At 35.6% G+C, this 19921-nt stretch overlaps 1 protein-coding gene across 5 annotated transcripts in view; it reads right to left on the minus strand.

Moving 5' to 3' along the window:
• Positions 1-11768: 11768 nt before the first annotated feature.
• LOC150108490 (uncharacterized) overlaps positions 11769-19921 on the minus strand; it is a 385253-nt gene continuing 377100 nt past the window's right edge. For all 5 annotated transcript variants that reach the window (XM_090415899.1, XM_090415900.1, XM_090415897.1 and 2 more), the window contains 2 exons: positions 16149-16334; positions 11769-12097 (listed from right to left, as the gene is read on the minus strand). In XM_090415899.1, the coding sequence (XP_090272025.1) occupies positions 16172-16334 (163 nt within the window). In that variant the 3' untranslated portion in view covers positions 11769-12097; positions 16149-16171. The remainder of the gene's footprint in view (positions 12098-16148; positions 16335-19921) is intronic.

The following is a 19921-nucleotide window of genomic DNA, read 5'->3' on the forward strand; positions in this document are numbered from 1 at the left end:
ACGATCTAATCTGGTGACAGCCCTGGGTAGGAGCACTTTCACCATCCAGGCAATGCATAGAATGCATTGCCTGAGAGGGTGGTGAAAGTGCAAATGGTAAATGAGTTGAATTATCTAGCATTGACCCCTCCCCCCACAATGAGTCCTTTGATTCCATGAAGATCAGGAAATAATATTTTGGAAAGTTTAACACATCCATATTTATTTAAATTATCTTGGTTTTTAAGAGCAGCTGCAGACTAAAAAAAGTCGCTCACTTTTGAACATGCTACAGTGGAGAATAGTGGATTTTTGTAGTTCAGATTCAAAGTATTCGAGGCATGGTCCGTTAGACACCTGTCAATAGTGATGATTACAGTTTTTTTTTTTTTTCCCAAGGTGTGGTGGCTGATATTCCCATAGTAAACCAACTTGTAGTAACAAGCAACTTTATACACACTAAGAGAGGAAGGAGTAAGTTCTTGTAGAGAATAGGTAAGGGAAGCCAGTTCCAAGTGTGATTTGAGGATAATGCAGAGATATTTTTAAAAAAATATATGCACTACCTTCAAATCCCATGCTGTCTTCTAAATGACGAAATAGTGGTTTAATACTTTCCTTGTGCTATTTTCACTTTCTTAAGGCAGTGCACGGACTGAAAGATCAGCCGCCATCTGCTTGGAAGAGCATAAAAAATACATTTATCATTGTCTAAGAACAATCAGATCCAGCTGATCATATCTTGGATACTACACATGAAATCAATGGGGAAAAAAATTACTATGCTCCATTGCAGTAAGTTGAAAAGTGAAAGACCTTTTAGAATCTGCCCTTAAAAACCAAGATGATTTAAATAAATACGGATGAATCAAACTTTCAAATATCTGGGAAATATTAATTCACAAGCATCCCAAACTTAAGCTTCTGACTACTGCCCATAGAGGGCACTGTTCTTAACTAAATATCTCTAGAGTTTAGTCTTACGGTTCACTTTTGTGTTGCTTGCATGTGCATTACAGTTTATATTGTACTTCTTGATGATGTCTCTGTGATTGAGATGAAATATTGAAAGCATTAAACAGTTGTTTAATGCTTCCCTTTTTTTTATGTGATTAGATTGAAAGCTTAAAGTGCTAGGAGGCGTATTCTCTGTCAGTACTGGCAGGTTCTTGAGCAGTAAGTCTAAGAATTAGTTTTTCTATGTCTTGAAGAATAGTTTCAGGCAATCATATTTATTGAATAAGTAGATTTTTAAGATGCTCTTCCGGTTGCCTTAAAAAAAAAATGTCTATATTTACTACAATGAAGCATAGCAGGTATTTGTTCATTTGATACTGTGCATGGAAATGGAAAAGATTGCTATGCTTTGCCACAGTACAAACACAAACTACTAATTCCAAAATATCTTCTTATCTTAAAAACCAACCTACAATAAATATCATTTGTGTGAAACACCACAAGGCACAGCAAACTAATTCTTTGAACATCTTCCCAACAATCAAGCACCTGTAGAAGAGGGATACTGCACCTAGGACTTGACACTTTGTCTTATCATTTCTAGTTTGCTTTTGTGTGCATGTTTCTTATATCCCTGGTGATCTTTCTGTAGCAGATATAAAATATTGGCATCATCAAGCCAACATTCAATTCATCTCTCATGCTTTCTTAATTATATTAAACTAAAAAAAAGAGAGAGAGATTCAACCAACATGTAAGCCCAAATACATGACAGTATACTTAATATCTGATCTGTTGTTGAAGAATTAACAGTCCTCTCATAAATTGAAAATGTGTTTATTATTTGAATACTACTCTGAAAATTATAAAAGGGAAAAGATAAACTAAATTATTTTTTCTTATTGGAATTATAAACATTAACATATTAGGGAAGGACATATTCTTTTTGGAAATTTGACTTTATAAATTTAATGGTCATAAAAATTGTTAAATATCAACTTTTGATTTCCAATTTCTTAGTGCTATATTTGTAACCTAGTCTCAATAGTGCATCTGCAAAGTAATAAAGACAGGAAACAACTACTAGTTTCATAGCTAGAAAGGCCTTATTTACCTAGCTTATGAATTATCAGAATTAGAGATTTCACTCTTACATTATAACTAATTTTTAATTATAACACATTATGTGCATGCAGATAGGTCTTTAAACTAAAAAATAACATATACCACAGTAGATAACTTTTAAATATGTAAATATTTCATCTCATGTATCATACAGTCAGTACAATTATCAAACAAGTAAAACTCAGTCCTATCTTATTTTTTGCAAAATAAAAATTAAATAAAAAAATTCCCTTTTCTTCCAGTGTTACTTTTGACCAATATCTAAATCTCTAGAAAATATGAAATTTCTCTTCTTGGGATTACTCTAATCTCCAGTCTCTCTTTGGCATAAACAGATTACAAATATCAGCATCCAAGCATTAGGGTTTTTTTTCTTTCACTCAACACGTTACTTTACCTCTGTATGGTTTAAAACTGTTATATCCATCCTGCTCTCAAATACTATTCTTACATTTGAGATGGTGTCCTCACTGACACAGACATTCAGTTTTTGCTACTTGCATTTTCTAGAAATATTTCCAGGTCACTGTTCATTAGCATCAGTAATTTCTCAACCCTAATGAATCTGTTAAATATGTGCAACAACTGTTTAGTACTTCAGAGTTCACATTTTTCTTCCACCTCATTCATTCTTTCTACTACTGTCTTGTGGAGTGCATGCCTCCCTTGACCTTCATATCCAATGCTAACAAGTTTTTTCCTCATTCACAGTACTAATGTACCATAGGTTGAATATCCTCTCATGTATTGGATTACCATTTAAAAAATTCTCTAAGTATCAGTTTAACCAATATTATTGAGGATAGAGGAACTAAATCTGCATGCAGTAGTCCATGTGACCAAGGTATCCCCACTCAGTCAGTTGTTTCTTGTAGAAACCGATAATATTCATTTCACTCCTTGGTGTTTCCTAACTTTACCTCACAATAAAACTACATAAACCCTAACTATAAAATAACACATATGCCACAGTAGATAACTTTTTAATATGTAAATATTTCATCTTACGTATCATAAAACAGTGAGTACAATTATCAAACAATAGGAACTAAATTTGAAAAAAAAAAAACATTTGCACATTAATATATTTTTGACATGAGGAGCTTAAGGATCTTTCTCAAACATAGCCAAGTTAGCCAGTCTTGGGCGTGGACTGCAGGGTTTTTCTCCCCAGTTTATCTGGGGTTTATCCTCCCGCAAGCAGACACACCAGGAGGTATAGGGCTAGCCACCTTATCCTCGGGAACGAGCATAGCCTAGAAGGGCTAAGGATAGCCCTGTAATAGGCCACTAAGCCTAATAGTGAAGGAAGAAGATATATTTTTGAAGTAAGTTCCTATTGCTGTTTGATAATTGTGCTATGCCTTATGATATGTAAGACAAAATATTTACATATTAAAGTTATCTACTGTGGCATGTGTGTTATTTTATATTTATGAATACTTTGCAGGTTTCACTATAGTCTTATTACATAAACCCTGAACCAATAATAATCATGTAAATAATGCAATTTTAGCAAATATTGATCCTCAAACAGACTCCTATGTCAAGGATTCGTGGAAAGTTTTCTTGTACTCTTAATTCTGTATCCAAGCATGATGTAACTTCTCACTTATACTAATAGTTGGATGTAGGATTTACATATGAATATAAATTCTTGTCACATATACTATACATTAATGAGTTTGTCCCTGACACTGCTCCTATTGCGATTTATTGATACCTGTCAGACTGTCTCATAATTTCTTATGAGAATAACTATGTGGTTGGAGAGCAGGTATATTAATCACTGGACCAACTATTAAACTAAACTAAACTTGGAATTGTTATTAAACTAACAATTCCAAGTACAGATATTTCTGATTTGTTCACAAGAGAATAAATTACTTATGTATTTTACTTTGGGAGCATGCATCTATACTGTTTTTTTTTTTTTTTTTTTTCATTCAAGAAGACATATCAATTTTAAAATTTATTCGTGTCATAAATGCTAGTATTGAGAAATAAGGTGAAGATTAGTATTTCATCTGCAGATGGGAATTTTGCCTGAAACTAATTTATATCATGAATGATTTATGTAATTTTACTATCATTTAATATACTTGTTCAAAGGAGCACTTGTAGTCTTAAACAATAATAGCCTTCAAAATGTCTACCATGCAGAAAAAGTGGAGTCAGTTCCAAAATACATGTATCCCATAGCTAGTGGAGTTACTGAGTGACCACTTTTCAAAAATTTATCACCCAAGTGAGGATATTTCTGTGTCTGGTGTGAGAAGAACTGATATGAGAATTTAAGTTGGTGAATCAGAGGTACCTTGGATACTGCAGAATCTCAATGCAAATATCAGCTCATGATTACGAGAATGTGCAAAGGAATTGTCAATGTCTCTTAAAACTGTTTAACTTAAGTCTGAACTCTAGCAAGGTAGTGGAAGGAGGGGGAATAGTTCCTTTGCATAAAGAAGACTCTAAGGCTGTGGTAAAAAATTATAGACCAATCACCATCTCAAGAGTGGTGGTAAAAGTATAGGAAAAGTTGAGCAAAGACAATTCAGGAATACATGGATAGGAATATGATACTCTTTAGGCAGGTAGCATGACTCTGTTAAAGGTCAGTCTTGCCTTAACAATTCATTAATATGACATGATACTTCATGGAAATTGGAATTGGGGTATGGATGTGAGAGAGGCTGATGAACAGATATAAAAAAAAGTAGTCTGTGGAGGAGCAGAGTTCAGGACAAAGTGGACAGCTGTGCTTCTTGGGCCATTATTGTTTAATTTTATTTATACATAAATGATATAGGAAACAATATTCAGTTGCTGATGATGCAAAGTTAGCATAATAGTTAAATCAAGAAAATGCAGAAAGCTAGCTTGCAGAATGATTTAAATAGGCTAACAGCATGGGCTAAAGATTGGAAAAGTGTGGATTTTGGAATAAATAGATTACAAGCTGTGTACCACATTGAGGGACTGTACTCCATGTAATTGATGAAGCCTGGAATTTGGGGATAGTGATAAAAAGAGAGTTGATGTTTAGAGGGCATAATACTAAGTAGCCAGGGTAGGGTAGCTTAGAGGATTATTTGGATATTGAAGAATACACTAACAAGAAGAGATAAAGAAATTATCATTCCTGTTTAGCCTTCATATATTCATCTGGATTACTGTGCTCAAGTGTGGATTTCTTGGGGGTGAGAAAGTGGTGAGCAGTCTGTGGAATATCCCCCCCCCCCCAGTGATGATAGATTAAGGGTTTGTGGATTGCAAAAGTTGATCCATATGCAGAAAATATGGGATATGATAGACACATTTAAGTTACTAAAAGGGTTTTGTAGGATTAATGCAGAGAAAATATTTCAGCAATTGACTAGAGTTGGCAGAACAAGAGGTCATCCCTGGAAATTATCATTAACAAGGGTATGAGGATTAGATTTTTTGGTTGGAGAGTGGTGAATGAGTGGACTGTGTTGCTAGAATCAGCTGTGAGTGCTTCATGTCAACAAGTTCAAGTAGAAGTATAATATTCTGTGGGTAGTTTGAGTCTCAGTGATGAGTCTTCAGACTCCAAGGAGGTGTTCGTATAATAATAATACTATTTTTACTACGTTTTCACTCCTATCACTTACATGACTTGAGTTACATTTGTGGAGAAACAATTTCTTCTTTGTCATTATAAACAAACATTGAAAACATTTAGCATCATAAAAACTCTAAATAAAAAATAAAATAAAAACCCCTTAGGTCTATGCATATTAAGGTGCTCCTTATTTTTGAAGTTTAGTTTTTTTTTCTATTTCATTTCATTTTTTTCTTTTCATTTTGTTCTATATATATATATAATATAATATGTATATTGGAAAGTAGCAATGATACTAATCCCATCAGTTAAGAACCTAGGACACAATCCCATGGAATATGACGTCAGTCCCTCCTCCATTTGCCAATGTTTGAATAACAGTTTCATTTTCTCTAACTGAAGTTGATGTTCATTTAAAAAAAAAAAAATCAATGCTAAAAATTGAATAAAAAAATTAAAAAACTTCACTTTGGGCACTAAAGTAGATTTTTAAAATAAAAAAGAAGCAACTAACCATTGCAATCCCTAAATTAGCAGATATGAGAATGCTTCGGTGGATGAGTGGTGTGACCAGAAAGGATCGTCTGAGAAATGACTACGTAAGGGGAACAGTGAAAGGTATGAACTTAGGAACAAAGATACAGAAAGCAAGATTGAGATGGTTGGTCATGTGATGAGGAGGGAGGACGAGTGTGTGTGTGGGGAGAAAGGTCATGCAGATGGATGTGCAGGAGAGGAGGAAGTGCAGGCAGCCAAAGAGATAGAGGAAGCTGGTGGAGGATCTGAGGATGAAAAACTTAGATGTGGTTACAGCTCAAGATGTGGAGGAGACTCATTAAAAACAGCGACCCTATTTAAGTGGGATATGCTAAAGAAGATTGCAACCCCTAAATATACTCTGTATCATTTTAATTTTCACAGAGTCTATTAGTTATTGAGGAAGGTGCCACATATGAAATTCAAAACATTTAAAATTTGCTATTTTAAGAATCACCCTAATAAATATAACCACATTAGTACACTTCTGAATCCTGACTGGCTCAGAAGCAGGGCAGTGATGTCAAATGACAAGCTGGCAACTCAGAAAACAATTTAAAAAACATTTAGGTTAGAATAAAGAAATACACTGGTTTCCATAAATTAAAGAACAAAGAAAAATTGCAATAACTCCAGGTGGGGGGAGGACAAATAAAAGTCAGGTGTATTATGCAAAACGTGATGCTGAGTCTGGTTATTGTATACAAACGAGTGGTGCCTTCAGCAGTATATGCAAATGAGCCAAGGCATAAAAGCAAGTGTTTTGAAGTGGTATTCTATTTTGTGTCTGGAATCAGAACAATACGTTCTGTGATAGCAAAATTCTTGCATATTTTTCAAGACATAATTTAATTGACGAATTCAGGTGGTGAGCCATCTGACTTAGAGGCTGGACAAGGTAGCCTCTAATTAAATGGTTCAGGCAGAGGTAGCCAGATGGTTGCGTGCAAGTTCTGTGGTTCACAGACTATGGAACCAATTATAAGTCACAAACAGCATCCCAGAGATAGTGAAGGAAGGCCACAGGCTACAACCATAGTGAGTGACCAATATCTCCAATTATCTGCTGGCCAAAAACAGAGTACTACCCTAAATCAGCTACGATCTGACCTCAAATTGACTGTAGGAACATTGTATATACTTCCAATGTTGCAGAAGGCATCAAGAAAGTGGTCTGTATGCTAGTCAACCAGTAGTCTTAGCCCTACACTACAGGAGAGAATGTTTGAAACAGGTCAGGCTCCATATCAACTGGACCCAAGACCAATAGGAGTTGCTAATGTTTACAGACAAGGCCTAATGTGCTCTGCAAAGCAATACCAGGCATGCTCTGATCTGAAGAGAACTAGGGACACAATATCATTCTTCTAATATCTGTGAAGGGGTGCATATGGTGGAGGCAGTGCGATGGTTTGGGAATGCAACTGGCCAAAAACCAAAAACTCATTGGATGGATAGACTGGCCTGTGTTGTTTCACTGGCGTCGCATGCCCATTTAGGTTGGGTGTGGTTTATAGAACCCATGTACAAAATTCATGCCAATTTGACTGTATATGATTGCATTTTTATTGATGTATGAAAGTTTTGAGAGCGCTTAAAATCATCTTAATTGGTCCAATGCAATTAATTGTAGGATAACTTTGTGAATACTTTATTATTTAACATAATTTTAAATATGGAAAGCATAAAGGTCAAATGAACAATAGCTATGCTTCACACACACTTATGTGAGAAGCACAAAGAGTTTATGCTTCGTGGTGAGATTAGATTATCACTGGCAAATACTAGAGTAAGATATGGATAATTTGAATTTTGATACAATTTTTAAATATAAAACTTATTATTTTTCCAGATTGAACCAAAGAATGCCTGAAATAACTCATTTTACTTACTTATACACAAGTTCCAACCTCCTGCGACTATAATCATACAATTCGCAAAAGCTCTGGCAGAAAATGGGACATTCAATACATCGTCAACACTGTTTCCCATTGTAAATATGGGCAAAAAAGTTAAATTATTTATAGAAAATTATAAATATATATTAAATTTAAAACTTGTCTATATCAGTGTCATACACACGTCACTTCACACACGCAAAACAGATGAAACTCAGAAAACAAAACAGCAACTCATGACAACATTCAACTGGATTGCTTCACACAATAACCAATCACAACTACTGATTTCTGGGTGCTACTGTCTCGGCATACACCCACACCCTGCCTTTTGGGCTGTTTAAAACTACTGGGATGCTATTAATTTGACATGCTGCACCACCTGCACGTTATTATTATTATTATTGTTCCGGGCAACTCCAAGGAGTCGACAGACTCATTGAAGGAGGCCCTAACATCATGTCGAGAACAACTATTCAACATTGAAACAGTATCTATCATACCTTGCCTTGAACTCATTCACGGTCGTAGCACCCACAACAGACTCTGGAAGCTTATTCCACTCATTCACCACTCTCCAAGTAAAAAACCTAGCTCTAACACCCTTATCAACCACGCTCTTGCCCAGCTTCCATGCATGGCCCCTAGTCCTCCCACCACCAGTCATATTTTCAAAATATCTTCTGGATCAATCTTATAGAAACCCTGTAATTTGAATGTCTCAATCATATCATCCCTCCTTCGCCTATCGTCCAATCTCTGCAACTCACAAATCTTCAACCTATTCTCATAAGGTTCATTCCACAGACCTGATATCATCTTGGTCACTCATCTCTGGATCCTCTCCACTTCCTCACCATCACAAAGAAACCCTGGTGCCCATAACTGGGCACAGTAGTACAGATGGGGTCTTATCAAGGCTCGATACAGAGGAACAACCACTTGTTTGTCTCTGCATGTTAAAGTATTTTTCAGAAGCCAAGTGACTTGATGAGCTGATTTTAGTCACTTTTGCAATGTGCCCCCTAAACTTCAATTCCCTATCCACCAACACTCCCAAATCCCTGGCCTCATCAATCTCTTGGAGTACGGTTCCACCAATGTGATATACTGCTGCTATTCTTTTCATCCCAAAGTGCATAACCTTACATTTTGCCACATTAAATTGACATCCATTTTTCCTAGCCCAGTCCTCCAAACTATCCAAATCATCCTGTAAAATTTTGACATCCTGTGCACGAACAATTGCTCTACCCAACTTTGCATCATCAGCAAACAATTCCTCTCAAATCCTTTCCTATATCATTGATGAACAAATTGAAAAGCAGTGGTCCAAGAACAGAGCCCTGCGGCACACCACTAGTCACAAGCCGTCTTTTAGACTCCACTCCTGAATAAACCACTCTCTGGTATCTCTCCTTGAACCACCCTCCTATCCATCTTACCAACCCTATATCTATCCCTATCTGCTCCAGTTTACTGATTACGGTTCCATGTGGTATCCTGTCACTGTAAACCCATTACTCCTATCCAGTTCAGCCGTCACTGTGTTATAAAACGTGAGCAAGTTACTGAGGCATGATCTACCCCTCACAAAACCATGTTGTCCCCCATACAATATCCCATTTTCATCTATCCAATCCTGTATTCTTTTCTTGACTAATTTCTCTAAGACCTTGACAATGATTCCTGATATGCTAATCGGTCGGTAATTTACAACAGCAGTCTTGGAACCACCTTTATGCAGTGGAACTATTTTCCTCTCTTTCCACCCCCCTCGGGACTAACCCAGACCCGAGACTCAAATTAAACAAAATGGTCAAGGGTACTGACAATTCTTTAGCTGCTTCTCGTACGACACGAGCTGGTATACCATCCAATCCCACGGATGTATTGACATTGAGGTTATGCAATAGACTACTCACCTCCACTTCATTCACCACAATTCCCATATAATCTACTGGTTTATTCATTTCTGCAATGTCACCACCTGGATTATACTTGCAAAGTGCTCACTCAGTAACTCAACTATATCTACTGATTCAGTTACCTCCCTACCATCGGCATTCTTTAAAATCATTCTGCCATGTACATTTTTCCTTTTACTTGCTACATATCTAAAAAACTGTTTAGAATTCTCTTTAGCCTGCATGGCCAATGTTCTTTCGTAATCCTTTTTTTGCTTTTCTTACCACACTCGTTACCCTTCTGGCCTGCGCTTTATATCGGTCACCTTTCTCCTTAAATTCCCTCCATAGTTGTTTCTTTTTTTTTTTGCAGCTCAAGCTTAATGGTGTTATTCATCCATTTAACACCTACTTGATTTATTATTCGGACTCTAGGTATACAGTCAGCCATTGCTTCATGCAAACACTTCTTAACTGCCTCCCATGCACTATCAACTTCTAGTCCTTGCAGTTGTACATGCCATGGCACTGAACCAATCAAACTCCTAAGCTTGTCATACTTTCCAGCCCGATAATTCCACATGTACCCTGCCTTAATTGAAAATTCCACACCTTTAGCCACCTCCCAAGTCAAGACCCTATGATCACTCTCACCACTTGGTGGCAATGTGGTCATAATTGTTACAGCCAAATCCTCAGATGTAATTACTAGGTCAAGCACTCTCGGACCCCTAGTATTTCACAATCCTGATATCATTTTTGACTCTCTCTCCACTGTATCAGAATAATTTGTGTTTGCATTGCAATAGTTAAATGCTTGTCTCATTAGTAACTTGCTCTTTCCTCTCATTACTTGCATGCTAGATATAAGATCAGCCTAAAACTAGTTACTGATATGGCAGGTGATTATCTCAGAAACTATAACATCAAAATAAAGATTCTGTTTGATACTGTATGAACAAGAATAAGACAGCTAAATTACTTCATTCACTGAAAGCTAAACAAAACACTATTTTCATCAGGGAATGAAACCGAATAACCTAAACACTTTTGAATAACATCAGTACCTAGTTCGAACATGTCAAATATAACAGCGATTGTTTCAATTTGTTGCTAGTATAACTCTCAACAAATTAATGGATATATATATATATCAGCTATTTTATACACCCACCCACTTCTCACTATAGTTATGATAAAATAAACCAAAACTTGGCATTATTATTATTTTTAAAGGAAACAGCCATTTTAAATTTTAAAAGCTAATCATCACTGCATTCTAAAGGAAATTCACTGCAGCAAACCTTCCACTATAGCTATTTCTTTGGCATCAACATATTGGCTTAACAAGAGCTGACTGTATACTGCTTTCTTGAGTCAGTCACAAAGACCTTGAAGGAATGGATGGCTGGCTGTCAAGTAAGTATATATTCTGTTCCGGTAAGAATATATTCTTCAGGGAGTGGGAAAGAACAAGTTACCAGGAATCTTAAAAAGTGCAACAAAGAGAGAGTGTGTGTGTGTGGGGGGGGGGGGGATCAGCAAAATTGTGTAATATAAAATCAATAAGAAAAACATCTCTGATGTAGAAACCAAGAAAGATCTTTAAATGCATACAGTGTGAAATATTGTTTTTTATTTCAGAAGATAAGAATAGCAGATTGAGGAGTGGTCTTGAAACAGTATGCTATTGTGAAGATTTCAGGAAGAAGGTTAATGCCATTAATATTCGAGTCAAACTGCATGTTAATTACATAATATATCACGTCTTTAAAAACAAACATTTAAGAAAGAATTTTAATCACTCTGTACAAAAGTATCAGAATAAATCACAGCACTGCTGTACAATGTACAGTAATAAATGTCTATTTTACAGGGTGCTCTCTGCACAAATATTACAATATCAATTGAATATTTACATATGATAAATAAATATATAACACAGTTATATACAAGTATGATCTTCAGAATATTCTGAAGACCCTTTAATATGCTATTTCTCATTTCTTTTAGAACTAACATTTTCTGACATTGATACAGGAGCTCACAGCAAAGTGTTCTATGGTGTCATATGCTGTAAATAAATGAGTGGATTCCTAAATATTTACCTGAAAAAAAATAAATAAATAAAATAAAATAATTAACTTGTGTAAGTCATATAATGATAATATTTAAACTACATTTAAATTTTGATCATCGTAGTAAATAATGGTTATTATCTCTAATAATCATCACCAAATGTGCTAGATAAACATTACTACTGAAATGGATATGCCACTTTTTTTCAAGCTCTTCTTTTCTAGAGTGATTAAGAAGAGAAATCTATTTCCTAGCTGGTAGGTTTTAATATAGATTTTAAAAATTATTTAATATCAATAATTGGATACAACTTTCCAACATAACATTAAATAACTCATAACTATCAAATTTTGAAAAATAAACTAAATTCATATTAAGAAAAAAGTTTGAACCTCAATAAAAATACTTAGCTCTGTTTAATTTCTTTTAAATTTTTTTTCTTTTACTATAGTCTCCCCCCCCCCCCCCCTCCACATATACTTTGAAATTAAACTAAATTTTTCATAGCTGAATACAGGACAGCTATCTCTTCTGCCGAACTTTTGGTAGAAAATAAAACACAGGACAATTATAATTATTCGAATCATTTATTTCAATCAATATACTCTCCCTCAGCTTCGATACAGCATTTGGCACGGTCAATTAATTTGTTATATTGGTTTTTGGGATACTGTTGAGGGTCGTGGTTACTGCCGCTTGAACGTTTTCAATGGTGTCGTATCGCTTTCCTTTCATCAGCAAATGAAGTCGGGGCAAGAGAAAGAAGTCACAAGGTGCTAAATCAGGTGAATACGGCATGTGATCCAACACATAAACTTGGTTTTTGCTCAAAAACTGCCTCACAATGTTCGAACGATGAGATGGTGCATTATTGTGCAAAAGTAACCAGCTGTCTGCATCACAACATTCATGCCGTATGCGACGAATTCTACCTATCATCGCTTCAAAACTTCGAGATAAAACTCACCATTGAACATTTGGACAGGTGGAATGAATTCTTTGTGGATAATGCCCTTTGAATTGTAGAAAGAAATCAGCATTGTCTTTACTTTTGATTTCTCCAAGCGACTTTTTTTTTTTTTTTTGATGCCCCTCTTCTGGTAGTCTCCACTCAGCACTCTGGAGCTTTGTTTTGGGCTCATACTCACAATACCATATTTCGTCACCAATAATGATCGTTTCAACGAAGTCTGAGTCCTTACGAGCGGTTTTGATGAGGTCCTTGCAGTGTTCAATTCAATACATTTTTTGGTCGTCGGTTAACTTTTGTGAAACAAATCGTGAATTCAATTGACGAAGGCCCAAACTCTCGGTCAAAATGTTGTGCACGGTTGATTTTGGAATCCCAAATTCATCTTCAATCAATCTCAATGACGATTTTGGGTTTTCTTTGATGAAATCGTGCACTTTTTGGATGTTAACTTTGCTCAGTCCAGTTTTTGGACGGCCCGGCTTTTCATCATACTCAAGCATCTCACGACCACTTTGAAATCGCTTAAACCATTCGTAAACTTGAGTATGGGATAGGCATTCATCACCATATACTTTTTGAAGCATTTGATGCGTTTCAGTAAAACTTTTACAAAGTTTAACACAAAAGTCAATCGCAGCTCTCTGTTTGAAACTCATTTTCTGACCGTCTGTCAAAACACACCGTCACTCTTGGCACTATAACTTGGCTTCTAATGAAACAAATGTCATAAACAGTTGACACAATACTAATGAAGGTTGCTGCTTTCGACAACAAAAGGTGGTGCCACTAGTTTCTTCTATTTTCAAAAAGTTCGGTTTCTTTTTGGACAGAGGGTGTAGAAAGGCTTATATGTTGGCAGTTCTTTTTTTTCCCCCCTTAACAGTTTAATTCACAATGCAAGAAACTAATAAGAAAATAAATAAAATAATATACTTATTTATTTAGCTAGTCTGATATTTTGCTAGTTTTCTACCCAGCCAACACCTTCAGATGCAAAAATAGTTTGAATTGTAGAAACAAATCAGCATTCAATCAGTATGCAAACAACAACATTAATGGTAGGAACAGTTTAAAATTAGGAACTAAAGTCCTAATTGGTGCCATTTATTGTTAGATATAGTAAAAGAGAGAGTTGACAACTACTAATTTGAAATTAAAATCTCCCAGATTTTTAATAAAGTGATGAAGCCATGTTTGTTAAGGTTTGGGAAATGTTTTAGATATGTGCTGAATATATCCAGATACATTCAGCACATATCTGAAAAGATATCTAGCATGCTTAATTAATACCAGTTCACCATCACATTTAAACCACATAATCAAATTGGCAACCCTCATTCCTTCACCTTAAGACAAACTCTCCTTTATAACATCCAGGAGTATATGTAGCGCCCTGTACTTGTGAGCTGGATTACTATGGCCAGACGAAGATCTGTAGACATCTGCCTTAAAAAATATAAGAAATACATTTGGCATGATTGTCATGGCAATGACAATATATTACTATTACTTTAGTATCCCATAATGCAAAACAGACATCCTTTCAGATGTGCATAATGCCATGCACTATGAGAAGGCCCTACCCAGACCAGTTACAACCTTTATTGAGGTATATTTAAGTGCAGGGATACCTCTCCAAAAACTCAAATCTACAAGATCACTAAATCTCACTTGGTGATCCTGAAGGATCACTACCAAACTCTTACTCCTGGCCTGAATCACTCCAGGACAGGAAACTCAGCATTGGTTCCATCTGTTGACAGGCAAAAACTCACCCCCAAGTGGAACTTCTCTACTTCTCAGGAACCCAAAGACATTAATGTCATCAGTAGGAGCCAGATCCAGAAGAGATAGCTGCAGAAAGTTTTTTTCACTTGGTTACAAACTAAATTAAGCTTGCCAAAAAATTATATTCTTGCTTAATCCTTTATCTAAATGTAAACAAAGTTTGTGTGTGAAGTATTTTCATGATTAGGCTACTTGTATGTACAATATATAGTGGTATATTGTACATAAAAGTATACCTTTTCACTATTTGTATATAGGAAATAAATGACTTCTGCATTAATTCAGCTTTGGAATCTCTTCTGGTTCTGGCTCTTAATGATGAGACCTCAAGAAAGGTCAGAACTGGTCTTGGCAGTGGCCTTCCAATAATACAGCATTATGCATGTATGAAAGGAAGTGTTCTTTACATTATGGGATACTAAAGCAGATGTAAAGTTGTCAGTTTCTATATACAAGTAGCCTAGTCGTGAAGATACTTCAAGTGTAATGTTTGTTTGGTAACACTTGAATAAAGGATTTAAACATTCAGAAAGGCACCCTTTCTCAAAGCAACTTATACTTCAAAAAAAGTTCAGATGTAGAAAATATATGTTCATACAAAGCAGTTCAAAGAATTGTGCACTTTGAAACTACAATATTGTATTACTTAATAAAATAATAAAAATAACTGATTTGTAATGACTGTCTTTGTTTCTCCTGTTCCTTTTGTATATCATGCAGTCTTCTATAATCATAAAATCGAAATTTCCTATGCGTAGGCATTCAAACATATATACTTTACTAATTGCTGAAACCAAACTGACTTCTGTGATGCATTTTAAAAAACTAACTGTCCAATGCAATGCTTGTATCACCTTTGCAATGTGTTTCCTCAAACTTCAACCTGCTGTTCAGCATTCAAAAATTCCCTAATTTTTTTTGGGAAAAAAAAAAAATCTCACCAATATAATATTCTATCCAGAATTTCTTCAACTGAAAATGCATAACTGCATTCTACATAATCCAACTCAAGTGACCATCACCAAAAAATAATTGGACAAATAACTGATATTACTAAACAAAGAGAATGGTTGCTCTCAATCTTCGATGAAATAAAAGATTGTCAAGCATCAAGGCCTGTAAAGGCTTTCCTTTCAAAGTGAAATTTCATTTTTAACATATTCTTGTATTGTAAATCAGTATGTAATTATTACCGACAAGAATGATGGTAACATCCTCAAGAGTTAATATTGGTGCAATTAAAACTTAAAAAAATAAAAATAAAATACCAAAGTTACAATATAACATACATAGTACAACAAAGTGAGCTAGCTACCTACCTACTTCTGTTTAACGAAATATTTTATACCAAAGTTGCTTTTTTGACTGTGCTCTGATCTTCATACCAAGCCAACATTTCATCATGAAATGCATCAGCAAGAGAAAGATGTGGATCAGGTTCATGTAAACAGAAACTTCCATCTGGAGACTGGGAACTAGCTGGTAATCTTAACTGAACACCATCCCTGTGTATTACAGAATTGTATATTTTATTAATACAGAGCATAAGACAAATAATTATCACATTTACAGCTAACCAAATAAACTATACATCTGGAAATCAAAAATATGTATAGAAATGTAGTTATGTTTTGCAGAGGAACTGGGTGCAATTCTTGGTTTAACAAAGACTCCAATACTGCATATTCCACGTCTTTACAAATTGCATCTCACTTTAACAAACAATGATGAGAAGTCACGAAAATAAATAAATTAGCCTTGCTCATTTCACAAATAAAAATGCATCAAGTTTCAGATTCACCTCTTGATGTTCACTTCCATCTCTATTTTGCTAAACCCACCTACTTTTCTTAACAGAAATGCTCTGGCTTCTCCATTCACTTCTTATCTCACTTTTCCTGATTACTACACACACAGCTTCTTTCCATCAAAAGATGCAAGAGATTGTTCTGATATTCCAAATCAGAGAGTGTCCAACTTAAGAATATTCTGTTTGCAATGTTCTCTTGCAAAGAGTTTATTTTTGCCTCATTTAAATGAGATAAGCATTTCTAAAGAGTTCAATGTACAGTGTTTCAAATTCTAATGTTAAAAAATTATGTTCTTTCTCCGCAACTTTCTACCCATCCACAGGTTGAACAATTTCTTATGTGTTGAACCATCACACACACACACACACACACACACACACACACACACACACACACACACACACACACACACACACACAGGTATCCCTTGCTTAATGCGGATTCGATTGCCGAAATTAATTGTGGCAATCAAAATTCCTTGATATACACAGCAAGAGTTTTGATTACCGCTCCTTTAAATTTACCATGCAAAATCATGCTCACGCCATGAGGCTGCTAGCCTTGTGGTCATCCAAATTCTCTTAATCATCTGTGTGAGAATGTGAAAGTTTTATTTTTCCCACCAAATATGACATCATTGTTACAACCCATGGACATGGGCGTCATTGCAACTTTCAAAGCCTATTTTCTTAAAAAGACATTCTCAAAGGCAGTAGAAACAACAACGGGAGAAAATGAGATTACGTTCCATGAATTTTGGAAAAAAATTTAACATTAAACACGCAATTGAGAACATTCGTGACTCATGGGAGCAAGTGTCTTCTAGTTGTATGAAAGCTGTTTGGAAAAACCTTCAGCCAGAATGAGCTAATGACTTAGATTGTTTTCAAAATCCTGTGAACAACGTGGTCAAAGAAATCATTGCAATTGGTGAAGACCTCAGTTTTGATGGTGTTGATGCAGAAGATGTTAAAGAATTATTGGATTCAAATTCAAAACATTTCAGTGACAACGATCTTCTTGAAATTGAACAACGCACATATGAAGACAACAAACAAATGGAATGTGAAGATGAGGTTCCAAAGGAAATAACAGACAAAGAACTGGATGGAATATTTCGCAGTTTAGAATTGCTTAAGCAGCAAGTAATGGATATGGATCCAGATGTTAATCGAAGAATGCTTATTTGACAAGGTCTAGAGAGTCGTTTTCTTGTTATTTCTTGATAGAATTTATGCCGGAGGTGCTTAAGGGTCAAAGCTGTATAACTGAGAGGAGACCTCCACATAGCCTTTAAAGGAATGCGGAGAACCGACCAGGGCTTCTGACCTAATGTTCAATCCATTCTCGTGGTGCACCCTGTTGGGTATCTACTTGGATACTGAACAAACGAGGATGGGCTGGCAATTTGGGATTTAGCCGACCAAATTGTATTCTTATTAGTTAAACCAAAATAAAAAATTATGGTACAACATGACAAAATTTCATGCCAGCTGAGGCATTGCCTGGTTAAACAAGGCCCCCGTTGTTTTCGGCAGGGAACCAGGGTGAACAGCGAAAAGTCAGCTACTGGAACAAATCTGAAAACAAACCCCAACTCAACATCACCAGAGTTCAAGATCGGTACTATCAACGTAAGAAGTCTGAATGGGAAAGAAATGGAGCTAGCTATAATACAGAAAGTTAAAGAGGCAGTGAAGGAAAAGAAGAAAGCATATCAAAAGTTCCTGTCAAATAATTCAGCTTAGAGAATATAGAGACAAATGCAAAAATGCTAAACACTGTGTAAAACTAGCTAAACAAAAGTCATGGGAGGACTTTGGCAAGAATATAGAAAATAAATATCAAGAAGCTGGCAAAATATTCTGGAGGTTGTTGAAGAAGCTTAGGAATGGAGGAAAGATGCTGTAAAAGGAGTTGATAGAGATGATAAAAGTGACATGAAAACTGGAGAAAAAGATATCCTTGAAGTATGGAGTAATTACTTTGAAAAACTGCTAAATGAAACAAGCAGTGATGACAGCACAGTGGTAAAAAACACTGACCAGGCATGCAGGCAGGAATACATATCCATACTTGAAGTAGAAAAAGCCATCAAAGGCTTGAAATGTGGAAAGGCAGCAGGAGTAGATGATATTCGACAAGAAATGCTAAAGTATGGTGGTATGAGTCTTACAGTGGCTGCACTGCATAGTTCAGAAAGCCTGGACAGAGGGACGAATTCCCGATGATTGGAATAGAGCTCTCATAGTACCCATATATAAAAAGGGAAATAAAACTGAATATGAGAATTACAGAGGTATTTCCCTACTGGGTGTTCCTAGCAAGATCTATGCAAGTATACTCGAGAAACGGTTGAGAAGAATTGTGGAAGAAAAGCTTGGTGAAGAACAAGCTGGATTCAGGCCAAACAGAGGCTGTCAGGATCAGATCTTCACTTTACGACAAATAGTCGAGAAAGCATAGGAATATAACAAAGATCTGCATTTAAGTTTTGTCGATTTGGAAAAGGCATATGATAAAGTGCCAAGAGAGAAGCTATTCAATACGCTGCAGTTATATGGTGTCAATGGGGCATTATATCAAGCAATACTTAGTCTTTATTTGAGTTGTAAGTCAGCAGTTAGAATTGAAGGAAGTACAGGAAGATGGTTTAATGTTAAATCTGGTGTGAGACAAGGATGTACATTATCCCCTCTGTTATTCATTATCTATATGGATCACATTATGAAGGAAAGTGGTATTAAACATGATATCAAAATTGGAGATGTTAATGTCAGCTCTTTGCTTTATGCGGATGATGTTATACTTCTAAATAAATCCGCTACAAGTCTGCAAGATTCTCTGACTAAATTGAATAGTTGTTGTAATAGATATGGTATGAAGGTCAGTAATAAAAAGATAAAGACAATGAAAATAGGCAGAATCATTGAAAATGTCAACTGTGTTGTGAATGGAGAACCTGTGGAACAAGAAAAACATTTCAGCTGCTTAGGCATGATTTTTAGTGAAGATGGTAAATTAAATATAGAAATAGACAACAGAATCAGCAAAGCTGGCATGGTGGGAAGTCAACTGAATAAATTCATATGGAATAAGAGAGAAATTAGTCAGAACACTAAATTAGCTGTATACAAGACAGTGTTCAAACTAGTTTTAATTTATGGATCTGAGAGCTGGGTCAGAAGTAAAACACTTGACCAAAGACTAGAGACTGCAGATATGAGAGTCCTGAGAAATATTATAGGCGTGAACAGATGGCATCAATGGCAATATCATAT

This window comes from Typopeltis vanoorti, chromosome 3, assembly GCF_054136105.1.
Source record: "Typopeltis vanoorti isolate ZY-2024b chromosome 3, IOZ_Tvanoo_1.0, whole genome shotgun sequence".
NCBI classification, from domain to species: Eukaryota; Metazoa; Arthropoda; class Arachnida; order Uropygi; family Thelyphonidae; genus Typopeltis; species Typopeltis vanoorti.